Source organism: Capricornis sumatraensis, chromosome X, assembly GCF_032405125.1.
Source record: "Capricornis sumatraensis isolate serow.1 chromosome X, serow.2, whole genome shotgun sequence".
Lineage (NCBI taxonomy): Eukaryota > Metazoa > Chordata > Mammalia > Artiodactyla > Bovidae > Capricornis > Capricornis sumatraensis.
Genome location: NC_091092.1, coordinates 112,290,607 through 112,309,221, shown reverse-complemented (window position 1 = coordinate 112,309,221; position 18,615 = coordinate 112,290,607). Strand labels below are relative to the sequence as shown.

The following is an 18,615-nucleotide window of genomic DNA, read 5'->3' as shown; positions in this document are numbered from 1 at the left end:
CTCCAGTATTCTTCTCTGGAGAGTCCCATGGGGAGAGGAGCCTGGCGGGCTACAGTCCATAGGGTTACAAAGAGTCGGACATGACTGAAAGTGACTTAGCACATGAGCTAAGGTTTTTATAGAATAAAAAGAGAACTGAGCTCAGATTAGAAATTTGAGCGTATCAACACCTGAAGGGTGGGGAGAGTTTCAGAACTGAGGAAAATAAAGGATGAAGAAGGATGTGGAGGAAGCAGTGCCATGAAAGCCCAGGAGAAGAGACCTTCCAGAATGAGGGGGCTGCCAAATGTGCCAAGTTCAGGTGAGGATTTCACTTCTTCTGCATTTGAACCTGGGGGGATGTGTTGGTCTTGACACTAGATAAACAGACCAAATATGTTTCAAGTTGCTACTTTTCAAAATGATACTCTTAAATATGTATATTCTTTCTCTGTAAATGTATTTATCATCTTTGTGCCATATGGGAATGTAACTTTGGTCTCATGGACATTATTCCAAATATAGAGTGATATTTCCTAATCCGTGCAGTGGACTAATACAATGCAAAAATTGTATTCTATACAATGCCTTTTAATGGAAGGGCAGAATTAATGGTCTTAGTTCACAGTACCATAACTCACTCAAGTCATATAATTCAGTTAGCAAAAAGGCCAAAACCTAGACTCCTGGCTACTGACTAAATATTGTATTTTTCCCTTCTCTGATACTAAGAACCAAAAATACACACATACACACACACACGCACATGCACTCAGACACCCATGTGTAATTCAGACCACTTTAGTACACTAGAATTTCCTCATAGCAAAATCCAAAAGATGTCTTCCCCCTGTAACTTAATATTTCATTTTCTATTACTGAAGACAGACAGATGATTAGATCACTATCTTCTCATTGAGAAAATATTGGGTTGGCCAAAAAGTTTGTTTGAATTCTCCGGGCCACCCCCCCCCGCCCCCCCCAACCATGTGCCAGAAGACTTTGAATTTGTGAAAGCATTCAAATACATAAGGGCCCCATTTTTAACTTTTTGAGCAGAAAATATTGCACCAGAGTGCAGATTAGAACCTCCTTTAAATCTCTCAAACGGTGCTGAGGTCAAGCAGTAGACCGTACCTTGACTTTCTCAAGGTGATCCTGGAGGGAGTCAATGAGAAGATCGCCCACGGGCTGCCATGATCCCTTGATCACCTCAGCTTGGCGCAGTTTGAGGTCCAGCTCGTCTGTGGCCTCCTGCAGTTCTTGGAGTCTTTCGAGGGCCTCGTCTATTTTTCTCTGCCAGTCAGCCGAGTGCAGGTTCAATTTTTCCCACTCTGTGTTGACCTCCTCAGCCTGCTTTCGTAGGAGTCGTGTGACATTCTGGGCTTTCTCCTCAGGCGGCAGCTCTAAATTGGCAAAATGACAAGGTTTTAGGCCACATTCGTTTTTGTGTTTAAAAAAAAAAACTGCTGAAAAGGTCATACTGGCAAAAAGAAAGAGAAAAGTTTCACAACAGGGCAACCTTCTGATTAATAGTTCTTTTCTACTTTGGAGTTTAGCACATCTGAAGTCGTGTCTTCCTGAGTGAATCTGTTCTACTTTATATCAATCAGATAATCCAAGATTCATCTATGCTACTGAGTAGCAAGATGTTAGGATGCACACCACCAGCTCGAATTTACTACAGGAAAGAAGGCTCTTAAATTGAAAATTAGCTTATAGTCTTTGTGACAATAAACTTCCTCACAGATAATCTCTTTTGTTTGTTGTTTACTAAATGTTTCAATAAGTGATCGCTAATCTCTTTTAATGTTTATTTATGAATGTGCAAACAGATTTATGCATGGTGCTTTATGAGTCCCTTTTCTTTTTCAGCATCAAGGTTTAATTTGAATCGATTCTATTTAACCCAGAAAATATGAGACCTATCCAGACCTTGGCAGCCAGAATGGATGGGATGCTCTGTCACCACTGATTCTTCTATCAATATGTTATTACAGTTCCACATTCAATTACCTCTGGGCTCCTGGTAGAGTTTCTCTAGTCCTTCCAAAGGCTGCTCTGTCAGAAATATTCGTACAGTCTCAAGAGTACTCATGATTACAGGTTCTTTCGTTTTCAATTCCCTCTTGAAGGCCTGTGAAATGAGATGAAAAGAAATGCTGATTTGGTTTGTGGCATTCTTCTCCAAATTAATCCTGGGTGCTCAGAACTTGGTTATGAAATTCCCAGGTCAATTTCTATCTCCTTTATTTATAAATTGATAGCCATAAAATGATAAAGAAGGCTCAATGGATCTTTCTGTTAAGCAGGAAAACACTGTGTATTGTGGAGAGCATAGTGGAGCTTTCAAGATACGTCAACATCCTTTAAGATATGAGTGATTTATTTAAGTAACTTGACTGCCAAGCTTGAAACCTGGAGCCAAAGTTCTAAGACATATATTGCAAAACTCTAGCAGGGCTAATGAAACTTACGCATACCCAAAAGAATAGATATACAGATTATAATGGGAAACCTAAAAGGCCACTTGGAAAAAACTTAGGTTGTACTGAAGTATACAACCAATCCTAATTCATAAACATCAGCTAATTCTGTCCAAATGTCTGACAATGAACATACAGATGTATTAATAGTAGACTAAGTGAAACCTCAACACTTTTGAGAAATACCCATTACATTTTCTACTGTGACTTCTTTGAACATGGGAGAAATGTTTTGAGGTACACTGGAGGTATATTTGTAGGAACAAGCTTCTCTAAAAGAGTGAGCCTAGAATAGATGTCTTGAGGTCATCTAAATCAGCTATCAATTTAAGTCTCTAACTTAATCTTCTTTGATACAGGGTATTAAAAGACAACAAAAATGCACATTTTCTGCCTTCAAGAAGTTTCTGAACCAAAAGAAGGGAGAAAACAAATACACTAGAAACAACGAAAACACTAAAATTCATACCTAACCAAGTGCTAACTGTTGTGAGACATCCTGTGAGGCTAGGATAAATTCAGATACTCTGAAACCATTGAAGATAGCTATTGACCCATATTCCGCAATCTCAGAAGGGAAGTTGTTAATGAAAATATTAAATATCACATAAATGCTAAAAGATCAGTGTCAAAACAACAGTAATAATAGTCATCCTGATCTGCTGCTGCTGCTCCTGCTAAGTTGCTTCAGTCATGTCCAACTCTTCGTGATCCCTGGGACTGTAGCCTACCAGGCTCCTCCGTCCATGGGATTTTCCAGGCAAGAACGCTGGAGTGGGGTGCCATTTCCTTCTCCAAGTCATTCTGATCTAGAACTTAATTATTCATATCTTGTTTCAATTCTACCTTATTTTTAGAAAGGTTGCCTATTGAATTTAAACCCTGTTTTGCTTCTGAGAGAAAACTTAGCAATGTCTCCTTTAAATTTCAGGTATATCATGTTTTAAGAGTGCTCTACAAGTACACTGTGTGACACATTTATAAAGAAAAGCCTAATGGTGTTTGCCATTTAAAGAAATCCTGAGTCTGATACTTGGCAAAAGGATCTATCTTTCAATGTTATTTACAGTTGAGCAGAGAGAGGCAAGGTTTTTGAGCCAAAGTAATGAAATTTTATAAGTGGAATAGTAGGATTCAGCCTGTAGATAGGGATGCAACTTCTGTAGAGTTGGATATTCTTGCACCCTTGAAATCATACCGAGTGGGTGGGTTATTTGTCCTGCTTACATGTAAATTTTCTCTCTGATATTTCATTTGTAATCTGTTTGTGAATGTGCACACACTCTGATATCTCATTTGTAATCTGTTTGTGAATGTGCACACACTCTGATATCTCATTTGTAATCTGTTTGTGAATGTGCACACACTCTGATATCTCATTTGTAATCTGTTTGTGAATGTGCACACACTCTGATATCTCATTTGTAATCTGTTTGTGAATGTGCACACACTGATATCTCATTTGTAATCTGTTCGTGAATGTGCACACACTCTGATATCTCATTTGTAATCTGTTTGTGAATGTGCACACACTCTGATATCTCATTTGTAATCTGTTTGTGAATGTGCACACAGACATGTTTTTGTGTGCATATGTGTATATAGTTCTTGTATTCCTGCATTTTTATCAAATATCTAATTTTTCCAAATTCAAGATAATTATTACTTTACTTTGTCTCTCCAGTTGGACTGGACAATAGGAAGGTTATACTGACATTACCAATGATAAAAATAATAGTATCTCCCTTTATTGAACTGCTATGTGTCAGTGGTTATACTGGAGACTAGAAATACAGACTTGAATGCAAAACAGCCCTTCCTAGGTAGGAACTTATAGTAAATAGTGGAAGATTTGATTACATAAATAATTCCAGCACAATGTGGAAAGTGCTATAGGCTTGCACAATATGGGAAAGGAAATTGGGAAAGGCTTCCTGGAGAAGATAGTATTCAAGAAGAATTCTAAAGCAGGAACATGAGTCAGCAAGGGAGAAGTAGGTTGGAGGAAGAGGAAAGAAGACGAAAATGCATGTATGAAGACAGAGGGTAACTCAGTGTGCCAGTGCAGTTCTCTCAAGTAGGTGAGCATTTGTACAAGAAGAAGACATGTCCACAGATGAACCAGGGCACTGTTCTCAACTCAAACTAATTAGACCTTTAAGTCAGGGTTTGAACCTCAACCTCCGACCATATACAAAGTCTAGATGTTGTCTTGTAGGTAATCAGGAGCCTTTGAAGGGATTTAAGCAGGAAGTGGCATGGGCAGATATGCATTTCAAATCAATTCTTTGGACATTAGTACAGAGTACATCTTTGAGAAGGACAGAAATGGAGTCAGAGAAGATAGGAGGCAATTGAAAGAATTCACTGAAAGCTTATGAGGATCTGATCCAGGGAAATGGTATCAGGAAGAAAACAAACAAACATAGTAGGGAAATGTTTAAGAGAGTAGAGATGTGGGAATTTGGTGACCAAATTGATGCTAAAGAAGAGGAAAAAGAGCAAGGGTGAACTCCTAGTTTCTAGGTTGGGTAGAGGAGGGAATGCTGGGTGCACTTAAACTAAACATGAGGAAATAAACTCTCCTGGATTTCTCAGTACACCTATAAAAAGTTCTAGCCACATGAACACCTTCCCATACCATGAGAATTAGATCTGTAATCATTTGTCTGATTAATTTTACCGATCCAAGAGGGCCAGTTGGTTATAGCCCAGAGTAGTTCTCTAGGTTAAGCTGCAATGTGTCAGAAAGACTGGAATGGCTATCTCTGTGGGCATTTACATTTCAAAAAGATAAAGCCCAGACTTTGGAGACCTTTCTAGGTTGTAGACTCTGAGATGCACGGGGCTACCTGGCTCCCAGAGAAGCTGGAATTAGGACTCAGAGCCATTAGGTTTCCAAGGAGACCCTTTCAGAGGGAGAAGGGGACGACTGCCTCCTTCTCCTTTATAAGCAGAGAAAAATCATTTTTTCCTGGGTCAGTCACTCACACAGGAAAATTTTCATCAGATCTCACTATGTCTCCTTAGGGGTAAGGCTTGAACAAAGGGTAGAAGGTAGTGATGATATTTACTGGAAGTTTATTAAAGGAAATCAGCCTCTGGTCTAGAACACCTTATGTGCACATTCAGGATAAAAATTAATAAAGATGAATATGAAAACTCCAATACTCCTATGAGGGGGGTCTGTTGGGCAACAGAGTAAGGGGACGTGATACCCTCAGCTTGGAGATATAACATTCATTCCAGCAGGAAACAAGTTTCAAATGCCACGTTTAGAGAGAAGAAATGAGATATAAGAGTCATTCTCTCACTAAGTTAATATACACTAAGGGTCTAGGATTATGCTTATAGGCAAGCAATAAAATTACATCAGGGGATGAGATTACTCAGTGGAGTGAACTGAAAAGAAAATTCTGGAGAACATACATAAAAATTTAGTGAGCAGACAGAGAAATTGGATCCTATGGAAAGCTGAAAAGGATTGGATAGGCATAAAGATTGGGGGAAAGAAGGACTGTAAAGCTGTTCAAGACAGTGAAGAGATTGAGAGGAATAAAGTGACCAAGAGTGTCCAATCATGACAAAGAAGTAAAGCAAGATCAGCACTGAAAACTGTTCATGAGACTTGGTGAGAACAATTTCAGTGGAGGCAGGAGCTTTGGAAATAGTTCAGCTGAGGAGCAAGTGAGAGAAGAAGGAGAAGGTATTTCAAATGACAACTATTTGCCTACTTTTTTTTTTTTTTTCCTGAGAGGGAGAAGATGACAGGACAGAGATGATCACAAGGTAGAGAGAGATACATTCTTTTTAGGATAGTGGTGGTTTGAACACAGACGGAAAGTTGGATAATCAACCATCCTGGTCTGCCAGGAACTAAGGACCAGGAACCTTTGATGCTGAAACCAGGACAGCATCAGGCAAATCAGGATAGTTGGTCACCACAGTAGAGAGAGATATATTAAAGACCTCAGGGCAAAGTGGAAATAATTGTTGGGGCAGGGTCTGTCAAATAAGGAAACAGATTTTAATGGTCCCACTAAACTGAAAAAGCTCAAGACACTGTTTGATGATGCGATTCCATTGTTAAAACTGAACAGCCCTGTGATGACCTGGAAGAGTGGAATTGGAGGGTAGGGTGGGAGGGAGGCTCAAGAGGAAGGGGATATGTATATACATATAACCGATTCACTTCATCATACAGCAGAAACTAACACCACATTGTAAAGCAATTATACTTCAAAATAAAATTAAAAAACTGAACAGCAAATAATTCAAGGCTAAGGACCACCCATCCATTGTGAGAGAACACTTGTTTGCCCCTTGAGTTGTTGGCAACAGCTTAGCTCCACCACAGCTGCACAGTTTATTTCTAAATATGAGTCACTAAGGATTAAAATAAATCTAAAGAAATGACAAAGGAAGTTCTGTCATTACAAACACATAAGCACCATGATTTTCACATTGGTGCCAGAAATTAAGAAAAGAAAGTAGATGGAAGATAGAACAGTTAAGTGACTGAAACTTGAGAATTTAAGATTTAGACTCCACACACACATAAAAGTGTGAAAACTCCAGAAAAAAAGGGAGAGGAAAAAAAACTATAAAGAGCAATGTCATATTAAACATGGTTATATGAAAGGTGCTCTTCCATTTATTCATGTAACACATTTTGAGCACCTACTATGTACCAGACACTGTTCTAGGCAATGGACATCATTGATTCTTATAGCATGGAGTTTAAAAGAGATAAGCTTAGGTAGAAAAATAATAACAAGACAACAACAGCAAAAAAAAAAAAATCCTCATGAAGATATTGCATTAAAATGATGAAAAATAGATTTTTCAATATCTGATCAATTTACCCCAGACTCCATGTTATAACAGTTAACTTCATTTGAAAAGTAAGGAAAATGGAGCCATTTTAAAACAACAACAACGTTCAATACCAAGAGCCTTAACTCTTCGATAGTGTGTTGTTTCACAAAAAAATAAAGTAGATTTGAATGACACTGGGGAAAATACATACTTATATACAGTACTGATTTTGTCTTATGGATTATAATTAATATTTTAAATCAGGTATGCTGGTTCATTCATTTGCTGATATGAAAAAGCTACCAGACATAAAGCCCTTCTCCCTTACACACACAAAATGTATCTTTACATTATTTAGACGTCAATATTCAACTGATATGGTATTTACTTCCTGAATCTTTTGAACATATGAAACTATTTTCTTTAAAACCCTCCATTTTCCCCATACCTCCTTTCTTCTCTTTTTGAGAGAGCCAGGCCCAAGGGTCTGAAATAGTGATGTGGAAGAACTGGAAGCAACTACAAAACATTTCAAGTAACTTTGTGAAAAGAAAATAATCTTCTGTCTCACAAATGAGAAAAAGGCCTACTAAATTGATATTTTTCCTTTAGCTTCTTGAAGTTCAGAAAATAAACTGATAGGAATTGTGCTACAAAATTACAGTAGCAGCAAGTCCCAAGGTACATCCATTTTATTGCAAAGGTTAAATCATCTGATGGATAGTATTTATACCTCATAAATACTAACCAACTGGGCGACTTGACTGCTTGCTGATTGATTCATTCATTCACAAATATTTATTTTGAATCTATTACATATAAGGTAGGGCAGAAATAGAGACCTGATCTTTGTCCTTAAGGAGTCAATAGTTTGGTTGAGTAAGTATGTTTGTATAAAAGCATATTTTTATTTAATTAATGCTTTACCATTGTGAAGCAAAGTACAGATAAGTTAGGCTTTTACCTAAAGCCATCTGTTCATTAGTCACTTAGGATCCAAATTTTGAAATTCTTAAGCCAGTCTGAAAGTGACTAATAACAAGAAAACCAGTTTCCTAAATTACAAAAAGTGTGGAAGACACAGAAGTGGAAAATCCTAATTACAGTGAGGCAAATGAAAAAGTTAAAAAAACCTGAAAGTAATAGAGAAGAACCAAGCTGTTGATTATTCATCTTAAGCCAGGCTGAAAGTCAGAACAAAAAAATAAAAGTTCCTTGAATTACAGAATATTTGAAAGCCACAAAGGTGGAAAATCCTAATGACTGTGAAGCAAATCAGAAATAAAAAACCTGGAAGTGAGAGAAAAGAACCAAGTCACTGATTCTTTTTTTTTTTTTTCTGCCTGTCCTATTTGTGGGGAAAAAATTAGGGTGAATATGACCAAACAACTTAATAATACATAAATAGGAGTAGCTTAGAACCATGTCGGGGTGAGGGGCAGTGAAGGGTGAGATACTGATTTGCCTGATAGAAATCAGAGAAGAGCGATATAGGATGAGAATGTGGGCACAGGTACAGGCATTACAGAGAGAAAAGCTATGTTGCTGTCACTTATAAAGCCAGGGGGCCTATTACTAAGGATTTAAGTAAAAGCTCTTGCATTTCAAAACAAATCTCTTTCAACCAGGTACACTGTACAGTTTCCCCGGAGCTGAATTTTATCTATATTCCCACTGAAGTGCCATCTGTATTGGTGTCATTTGGACTGGCAATCTGAAGGAATGACTACATGTTATTTCCACATTTGTTAGCAAAACTTCACAGATCCATCCTGAGAGGCAGGCTAAAGTGGTGACAAGTTCACTGTCCTGGGTAGCAGGACATAAGCTGAAGTCTGGGCTGGGCCCAAACTTGGTTGCATGATCTCAAAAAGGTCACAAAATCTTCCCAAGCCTTCCCGTTCTCATTTGTAACATGTAGAGGTTTGCTAAGTATCTTACCTAAGTTCTAACATCCATTTCTAATATTCCATAGTCAACATGTATAGATCATTCATTGGTCCCAGGCCTGTTAAGTGGCGGCACTTTGAGATGGTCTCCCTGAGGCATTGTTCCTGATATTAAGATTAGAGAAACAGCTTGGCACCTAATAGATACTCAATAAATACAGTTGAATACATAATGGAACACTCAGGTAGAAAAAACAAGTGTGTTATATGGAGGCCAGTTGGATTTAGATGCAGACGATGTGAGAGTGAAAGCCTCGTTTTATGAATTAGGAGAGAAAAAAAATAATGCTGTCAATTGGGAAAAACTGAGAGATCCGTTTCTGGGTCCACTCTTAGTTTCCAGCTGTAAAGTTGAGAGTAACCTGTGAGTTACTAGGTGGATTTTCCTTAAAAGGAGGCCCTATTAGCCCTGCCTTCTTAATCCAGGTGATTTCTTCTCTAAAGGAGATACCGACGTCCACCCATTTGCAAGTTCCATTATTTGAATGGCTGGCTGGGGCTTTTCCTCTAGCCTGCGTTGGCTAGATGAGAGGACCTACAGACTTAAAAAGCATAAGTGATCCAACGGTGCTGCTTCTTCAACAAATGGTTACTGAGTGGGCACAGGACAAGTACAGCAACACCGTCATACTCACAGATTGATTAGTATCTTAGTTTTGTCATATCATGTTGTTCGTTTCCACATTATTTTTACCTTATCTGTATGCCTATGTTGGTTTTACTCCTGACAAGAACGTTGCTGAATACATTCTGTTACCGTAATGACCTTTCTCATTTTTAAGAGCCACCCAATTTATTGAGTCTCGAGCACATTAGAAATATTGTAACTACTAAACACTGATTTAGGGGCAATCATTGTCCAATTAATCTGAAATGAAGATCATGCAAGAAGGCAAGATCCAAATGTGGTTCACTGAAGTAGCAGAGATTCTGCTTCTAAGAATGTAAGACAAATTCATAGGGATTTTTGGAAGAAGGAGATTTGCCAGAAGTGGCAACAGAGCCCAAACCCCTAGAAAGACAAAGGATTCACTTAATACTCATTCACGATACTTTGTGTTAGAGAAGTTATGAAAATGGGACAGATGAGCTATCAAGGAAAGCTCATAGTCACCTTTATATTTTTATCATGGTAGAAACATGTAACAAGAGATACTCCTTCACAAAGTCTGAAGTGCACGATTCAAGAGTATTACGTATAGGCATTAGGGCGCACAGTAGATCTCTCAAACTTACTCATTTTGCATACCTGAAAGCTTCTACCTGATGAAGAACTCCACATTTTCCCCTCTCTCCAGGCCCTGGAAACCACCCTCCTCTTGGCTTCTGAGTTTGACTACATATCATCTTTAAACCAGATAAAAAAGTTTATCTTATTTTCACTCTACTTCTGCAGAAAATTGAACCTAAGGGATTATAGTATCAGATACATGTAGCCATTGTTTCTGGTAAATTTAAGCATTGTTTCAGATAGTTAACAACCTGAACAAAAATACCAATTTATAAGTGACATTTAAGTCAATTTGAAGCAATTTGAAAAATAAATGGACACATTTTAAGTCTGAAATAATTTTTTAAAATATCTAATTTTAGTCGACGAAAAAAAAATTTTTTTGAGCATCCTGTGGGGCAAAGTGTTTAACCAGCTCCTGTTGAGATTTACTTTTTAGAAGTCTTTTAAGCACAAAGTTGTCTTCTCTGAGATTAAGGGCACGGGCTAGCCGAGACTCTAGCCTGCTTGCAGATCTCTGATACTGAGGAAGAATAGTTTAGTGCCCACGTAGCATCTTGCACAGTTGTCTGACTCTCAATCCTAAGGCTGAGCTGCTTCCAACAACCACTGGGGAAGTCACTTCCACAGATGATAATGCTGTTAAACTCCCAGTCAACCTTGAAAAATCACTGCTGAAAATTCAGTCTGCTCCCAGGGTCATTTAAAGAATTAGGTATTAGGTTGGTGAGCCTAAACCCTAAATTTTGGACATTCTTTCTGAAGCAATAGTGCAGATAAATGGATTATCAGAAAACCCTGTGAAAAATTAATTAATATCCCTTCTCAAGAGGCTTAGCCAAAATTTGAGATTGTCAAGTGTGAGTGGTGACTAATTTCTGAATCACACAATTTGTTTCTGTCTATCAACATGATCCAGAAATGGAACTTCACATACACACTCTCCCCTCATCCATGATCATTTTGAAGTCTTTCCAATTTCCATAAATGGCATCATCATTTCCCCATTTGTTGAAACCAGAGACTTCAGAGTCATCCTTGACTCTGCCTTCTCTCACATTCCACATCCCATCTATCTTAAGTTCTATCAGCTCTACTTTCAAACTGTATCTTGGGTCATATAATTTTTCATCATATCTATCATTTCCATTCCAGTCCAAGTGATCATTATCTCCTTCCTAAATGACTTCAACACCCTCCTAATCTTTCTCCCTGCTTTCTCTTTTGCTCCTCCTACCATCATTTCCCCACACAGCAGCCAGTATCCATTTCTGAACACATTAATCAGATCACATCATTCCTGCCTGTAGTCTTCCAGTAATGGCTCAATATACACAAAATAAAATCCACCTCCCAACTAGGGCTGAAAAGGCCATTCATTATCTGGTCTTTGCTTCTCTCTATAACCTCCCACTAGCCCATCCTGCTATTCCTTGAATACACCAAATCTGTTCTTATACCTTCACATTTGCACTTGTTGCTCCTTTGGCCTAGAATATCCTTCACTCAAGGTCTTTGCTTGGCTCTCTCACACACAGAACCCTTAGCTCAACTAATAGTCTCTTTAGGTAGGCCACTACCTCTCAGTCTTTCTCTAGCCTTATTTTTAAATTTTATTTTCATAAAACTGATCTGATACGATTTTATTTTTGTTTAATTTTTTTTTTTTTTTTTGGCTCTACTGTGTGGCTTGCAAGATCTTAGCTCCTTGGCCAGAGATCGAGCCCCAGCAGTGAGAGGGCTGAGTCCTAATCACTGGATCACCAGGGAATTCCCCTGACATCATTTTATATATTAATGTATTGGCTTACTATGTGTTTCCCTCATTAAAGTTTGAATGTCTGTGGAGGCAGAGTCTCATTTTGTTCACTATTGCACTTTCAGCCTCCAGCACAGAGTAGGTGCTCAATAATTATTGAAAGACTCAATAAATTCTAGGAGTCTGAGTTATGGTAGAATTTTTCCTAAAATAATTTTTTTGAGGGAAATGGAAGAACACATAAAAAGATCAGGGACTTATCTGTGATTAAATGAAAGTGTGTAAAAATTCTTGGTAAAGGCAAAGTACTACACGAATATTATTTTACGAGTATTTGTCAAAATATCAAAATATTTTGACATGGTTATAAAGAGGACTGTGGTAGAGAAGTCAATGTGTAAACTATTCATAGTTTATCTTTTTATAGTCATTAAACAAAAGTAGCAAATCCTAGATGACTCTGTTCTTAAGTTCTGATGATAAAGCTAGTTTTCAGAAGACTTCTTCAAATGGCTAGAAATGTAGTTCTAAAAATAATTGAAAATCTTTTCTATTCAGCATTCCTAAATATGACTGCATAAAATACCAAACTTATACAAAAGCAGCTTTTACTCCATTAGTGATGATGAACAGATCAAAAAGATGTTATTTCCTCCAGCCTAGTCAAGCAGACATCTTAGGCTAGATAACTAACAGTGAACTTCGGTAGGGGATCAAAACTTGTTTAGAAATCCCAAGAGGCTAGAATGACTCACTGTATCACAACCTTTTTTGTTGTTGTTTTTCAGAGGTGACAGGGAACAATGGATTTATTTGGTAACACAAAGCTGACTTGAATCTTAATGTCCATGAATGGCATCTAAAGACATTTTCTATGTCTGTGAAAAGACAAGACAGGGAACTCATAGAGCTAACACACAGACTAAAATGCACCCAAAGGAAGCAGGCTGGTATTGACAACAGAATTGCTTAAATAAATGTATAACCTACAATGTGATCTCAGGATAATTTTATTGAATTACTCAACCTCTCCCTCACTTTGTGGTGACTTCCGAGGAGATTGAATGCGCATAATATATGAGCTGACAAATGAACAAGTTCACTACTTTACTCAAGACTTTTCACTTGTCAACAGCATCCATGCAATACTGGCTTTCTGTCCCCTGTTTTCATAATGTATGTATTGATTACTTCTATCTCAATCTTAACTAGAAAATCTCAGGAAGCTTTGGAGGTGTCCTTATGGTCTCTAGGGAAGGAATTAGAGAGGTTTTTAAGTTGAAAGATGAAAACCGAATGACAAACAATTTCATTAGTAAAAATGCAAACAAAACGTTATTACCTACAGTGTTCTTATAATCAAGGCCTAATTTCCATTTCAATTTGGGGTGGGATGAAGAGCATTAACTAAGCTCATGGTTTTATTGCAGTTCTCCTTAGAAATCTCCCACTATGATTCGCTCCTTTAAAACTCTCTCTAGGTTAATCACAGAAGTAGACAAGTAATAAATATCACTTTAGTGACTGCTCAAGTAAAACAAAGGAAGTCAGTTTTAAAAATATATCTGGACCAGAATAATACACACTAATTGAAAACGCGTCAGTCTAGTGAGGCAAGTAATGAGGAACCGTAAAAGCCAGGATAATATATGCAAAAGATATAAAAACTGGTCAGTTTATATTTGCTAGGGCACATTTGAGCTTTAATTATTTATAACACTTCACTGCATATGGAGCATTATTTTATTAATTAGTCTTCAGAGTTATCCAGTTGCAGTTGTTATGCTGCCCAGCTGGTTTGGGGAACACAGATCCACTCCCAAGGGTGTAAAAACCTGGTCTGGGGAGTGAGACCGCAGTTCCCAAATATCTGCGTGGACTCTCTTAGACTTTTACCGATAGGAAAACCGTATACTCTTCAATCAGTGTCATTGAGATTGACTATGTATTTTTGCTTTAAGTAAAGAGTACAGTTCAGTTCAGTTGCTCAGTTGTGTCCAATTCTTTGTGACCCCATGGACTGCAGACATATGATATTTTGCTATAAATTTCATCATTAATCTGCAATGATTTACTAAGAAAAGATAAATTACCTCTTTATAAGTATTCTGATCTATAGAAAAAAGTGGAATATTTTCAATTACTATTTATCTTTTGCCATTTTAATGGGATTTGTATTCCCATAAAAGAGAAACAGCATTAATAATTTCTAATAGATAGCAGGTGATGTTTTTTTAAAAAGTGACACACCAAATATATGGCGAGCAAGTTTACAATAAGAAGTGAGCTATCTTAAAAAAAAAAGAAGTGAAACTTCTTGATACTCAAACATTTTATATAAACAGTATTTGGAGCGAGAAACCCTTCAAGAGCACAACATTTTCTAAAAAGGCTACAAAACAAAATCAGTTCAAGACCAGATCTTGACAGAATTTTGTAATGACTGCATTCCCTTTACCTCCTCCTAACTGGGTGCAGAAGCTCTGATAGAGAGACCCGGTTTCAAGGATTTTTCCTTTGTTCTTTTTGTCCCCAGGCAGTGAGAGCATCACAAACTAGATAGCAATTCCACAAGAACCAGAAAAGGGCTACTGCTTAAGTGAGAGGAAACAAGGTGCTAAATTGTTTTCTCATCAACACTTAGGAGTGATGATGTTCTTTGAGGGAGTGCTTTATGACATGGATTTTTCTTAAGGATACAAAGAGAATTTCATGAAAACATTGGACCAGAACCCGAGGAAAACCAGTGGGCATCAAAGTAGCTTTACACACTATGAAAAGATGCTTACTTGGGAGTAAACAAAAATCCTGCAAGTGAGGAAGGAACATCACTCTTGATTCTTTATCTCCCTGCCCTGGATCTCGGGAGGACAGAGAATGAAGACGAGATTAGTTCATTGGCTGTTCTCTTCCCTTCCTGCCTCTTTATCTTCTTTCCTTAATTCCTTGGTTCCTTTATCTATTCAGTGTCTATCATGTGCTAGACACTTTAGAAGGTGCTAGGGATAAAAATGACAACCCTCTTCCGAAAAGAAAGCTTCTTGGAGCACAAGGTTTAGTGAACGCGGTTGACATTAATCAAAAAGTCACACATATGCATGATGACAAGTCATGTTACATCATAGAAAGAAAAGTATGGTGTTATGAAGACATAAAGGGAGATCTAGACAAATGTGAGCATTGGGAAAAAGCTTGCTTGATGTCTGAGCTAAGATGTAAAGGATTCTAAGATATTAGAATTTCCTATTTCTCATAATTAGGAAATTATGAGGGGGTAGGTTTGGGTAGAAAGGGTTTCAGGATCAGTAGATTCAAAGCCCCACCTGAGAGGAACAGAGAACTGGGAAAAGAACAGAAGCAGGTGTTATAGCTAGCATTAAGAGAGCAAGAGGAAGAGCAGTACGGAAACAGAAAGCAGACCAACCTTGGGGGGCTTGGGGAGCCTGCTGAGGATTTGCGGTCATTTTCCAATGGCATTGAAAAGCCACTGGGGAGTATTAAAATGAGGACTGACATAATTCAATTTTTATTTTCACATAGATTACACAGACTGAAAATGTTGACTGCATTGTAGGGTGGTAAGAACAGATACAGAAAAGTGAGGAGAAAAGGTCTCTAGAAATGGTAACGATGACACAGTAGACAGGGTCAAGAGAAGTAAACTGATCCAGTAATGTGTTAGTGTTGAAAGGCTGGAGGTTGGTGATCCTGAAAAAGTACTATGCATCAGTCTGCTCTGCTGTTGTTTGGATAGGAGAAACTAGTTAGCTAGATTCTCCAAGACATAGGGTTTTGTAGATGACAGCAACAAGAAGATAATGAAGGAATTTAGGGTCTTGAAAGAGTTCAGTTCAGTTCAGTCGCTCAGTCGTGTCCGACTCTTTGTGACCCCATGAATCGCAGCACGCCAGGCCTCCCTGTCCATCACCGTCTCCTGGAGTTCACTCAGACTCACGTCCATCGAGTCCATGATGCCATCCAGCCATCTCATCCTGGGTCGTCCCCTTCTCCTCCTGCCCCCAATCCCTCCCAGCATCAGAGTCTTTTCCAATGAGTCAACTCTTCACATGAGGTGGCCAAAGTACTGGAGCTTCAGCTTTAGCATCATTCCTTCCAAAGAAATCCCAGGGTTGATCTCCTTCAGAATGGACTGGTTGGATCTCCTTGCAGTCCAAGGGACTCTCAAGAGTCTTCTCCAACACCACAGTTCAAAAGCATCAATTCTTCGGCGCTCAGCCTTCTTCACAGTCCAACTCTCACATCCATACATGACCACAGGAAAAACCATAGCCTTGACTAGATGGACCTTAGTCGGCAAAGTAATGTCTCTGCTTTTGAATACACTATCTAGGTTGGTCATAACTTTTCTTCCAAGGAGTAAGTGTCTTTTAATTTCATGGCTGCAGTCACCATCTGCAGTGATTTTTGGAGCCCAAAAAAATAAAGTCTGACACTGTTTCTACTGTTTCCCCACCTATTTCCCACGAAGTGATGGGAACAGATGCCATGATCTTCGTTTTCTGAATGCTGAGCTTTAAGCCAACTTTTTCACTCTCCACTTCCACTTTCATCAAGAGGCTTTTTAGCTCCTCTTCACTTTCTGCCATAAGGGTGGTGTCATCTGCATATCTGAGATTATTGATATTTCTCCCAGCAATCTTGATTCCAGCTTGTGCTTCTTCCAGCCCAGGGTTTCTCATGATGTACTCTGCATAGAAGTTAAATAAGTAGGGTGACAATATACAGCCTTGACACACTCCTTTTCCTGTTTGGAACCAGTCTGTTGGTCCATGTCCAGTTCTAACTGTTGCTTCCTGACCTGCATACAGATTTCTCAAGAGGCAGGTCAGGTGGTCTGGTATTCCCATCTCTTTCAGAATTTTCCACAGTTTATTGTGATCCACACAGTCAAAGGCTTTGGCATAGTCAATAAAGCAGAAATTGATGTTTTTCTGGAACTCTCTTGCTTTTTCCATGATCCAGCGGATGTTGGCAATTTGATCTCTGGTTCCTCTGCCTTTTCTAAAACCAGCTTGAACATCAGGAAGGTCACGGTTCATGTATTGCTGAAGCCTGGCTTGGAGAATTTTGAGCATTACTTTACTAGCATGTGAGATGAGTGCAATCTTGAAAGAGTTATCAATATTTAAATGCTTGATGACTCAATCTAAGTTGGACTTGGAGGGAGACAAAGAGAAGATCAGTGGAACTAACATACAGAACCAAGAGTTATCAATAAGCTGGAAGTCCTGATACACCACAGAGAGGAAGCAGATGGGTATCTGAATAAGCATACTAACCAAGTGGGGATTAATTCACTTCAGTATGGTTGTTGCTAACCAGGACTCTACATACATCTCCCTAAAGCATATCATTGATCATCAGATTATTCAGGAAGAAGACTGAGAATGATAAGGACTAACATTTTATAATAATCAGGGAGAGTGAGGCTGCATTTATGACAAAAGGTAGGCTAGAAGGAACTGTGAAAAAAGTAAGTGGATCAAATTCCTCATCTTCAAGCTGAAAATCAAAGGAGCAATCACCATCTCACCTATGGAGGAGGCGGCCAGAATCCCAGTCTCCTGAATCCTAGTGCACCTGTCCAAGGATTCATCACCTTTGATTTCTGGAACTAGAATAAAATGATACCTTTCGTACAAATTCTGTCTCATCTCACTATATCATATAATGAATTCTACTTAAAATGCCCATCCTTCTCAGTGAACCCTCTCCACATATATACCAGAGTGTTTTAACTATATATTCAAGTGTTTAGAACATTTAAAAATATAGATATTCTATCATTTATTGTTTAGTCGCTAAGGCATGTCTGAATGTTTGTGACCCTATGGACTGTATCCTGCCAGGCTCCTCTGTCCATGGGATTTTCCAAGCAAGAATACTGGAGTGGGTTGGCATTCTCTTTTCCCACAAAACTGCCTTAATATTCTGAATTATATGGAAGGAAATGGCTAAAGGAGAAACTGGCAGTTTTCTTGGCAATTATTTATCAACTCCTGGATCTTCTCTCGTGTTCGCTTCCCTTTCTGTAATCTTCTATACCTTCTTTTCTGGAGTAATATAAACCCTTGACCTTTTTTCAAGACATGACTTTTGGCTGTGTCTTCATAGAGATCTTTCCTTTAAGTGCTGAACATACAAAAGTGGCACCATTCTATCAAGTTTTTATTGCTTGATGGCACCCCACTCCAGTACTCTTGCCTGGAAAATCCCACGGATGGAGGAGCCTGGTGGGCTGCAGTCCATGGGGTTGCTAAGAGTCGGACACGACTGAGCGACTTCTCTTTCACTTTTCACTTTCATGCATTGGAGAAGGAAATGGCAACCCACTCCAGTATTCTTGCCTGGAGAATCCCAGGGACGGGGGAG

General features: G+C 38.5%; 1 protein-coding gene across 1 annotated transcript in view; it reads right to left on the bottom strand.

Annotated features, from left to right (window-relative positions):
• DMD (dystrophin) overlaps positions 1-18,615 on the bottom strand; it is a 1,795,368-nt gene that overhangs the window by 377,376 nt on the left and 1,399,377 nt on the right. The window contains exons 53-54 of the mRNA XM_068961890.1: positions 1,996-2,116; positions 1,117-1,385 (exon numbers count right to left, since the gene is read on the bottom strand). Coding sequence (XP_068817991.1) covers positions 1,117-1,385; positions 1,996-2,116 — 390 coding nt within the window. The remainder of the gene's footprint in view (positions 1-1,116; positions 1,386-1,995; positions 2,117-18,615) is intronic.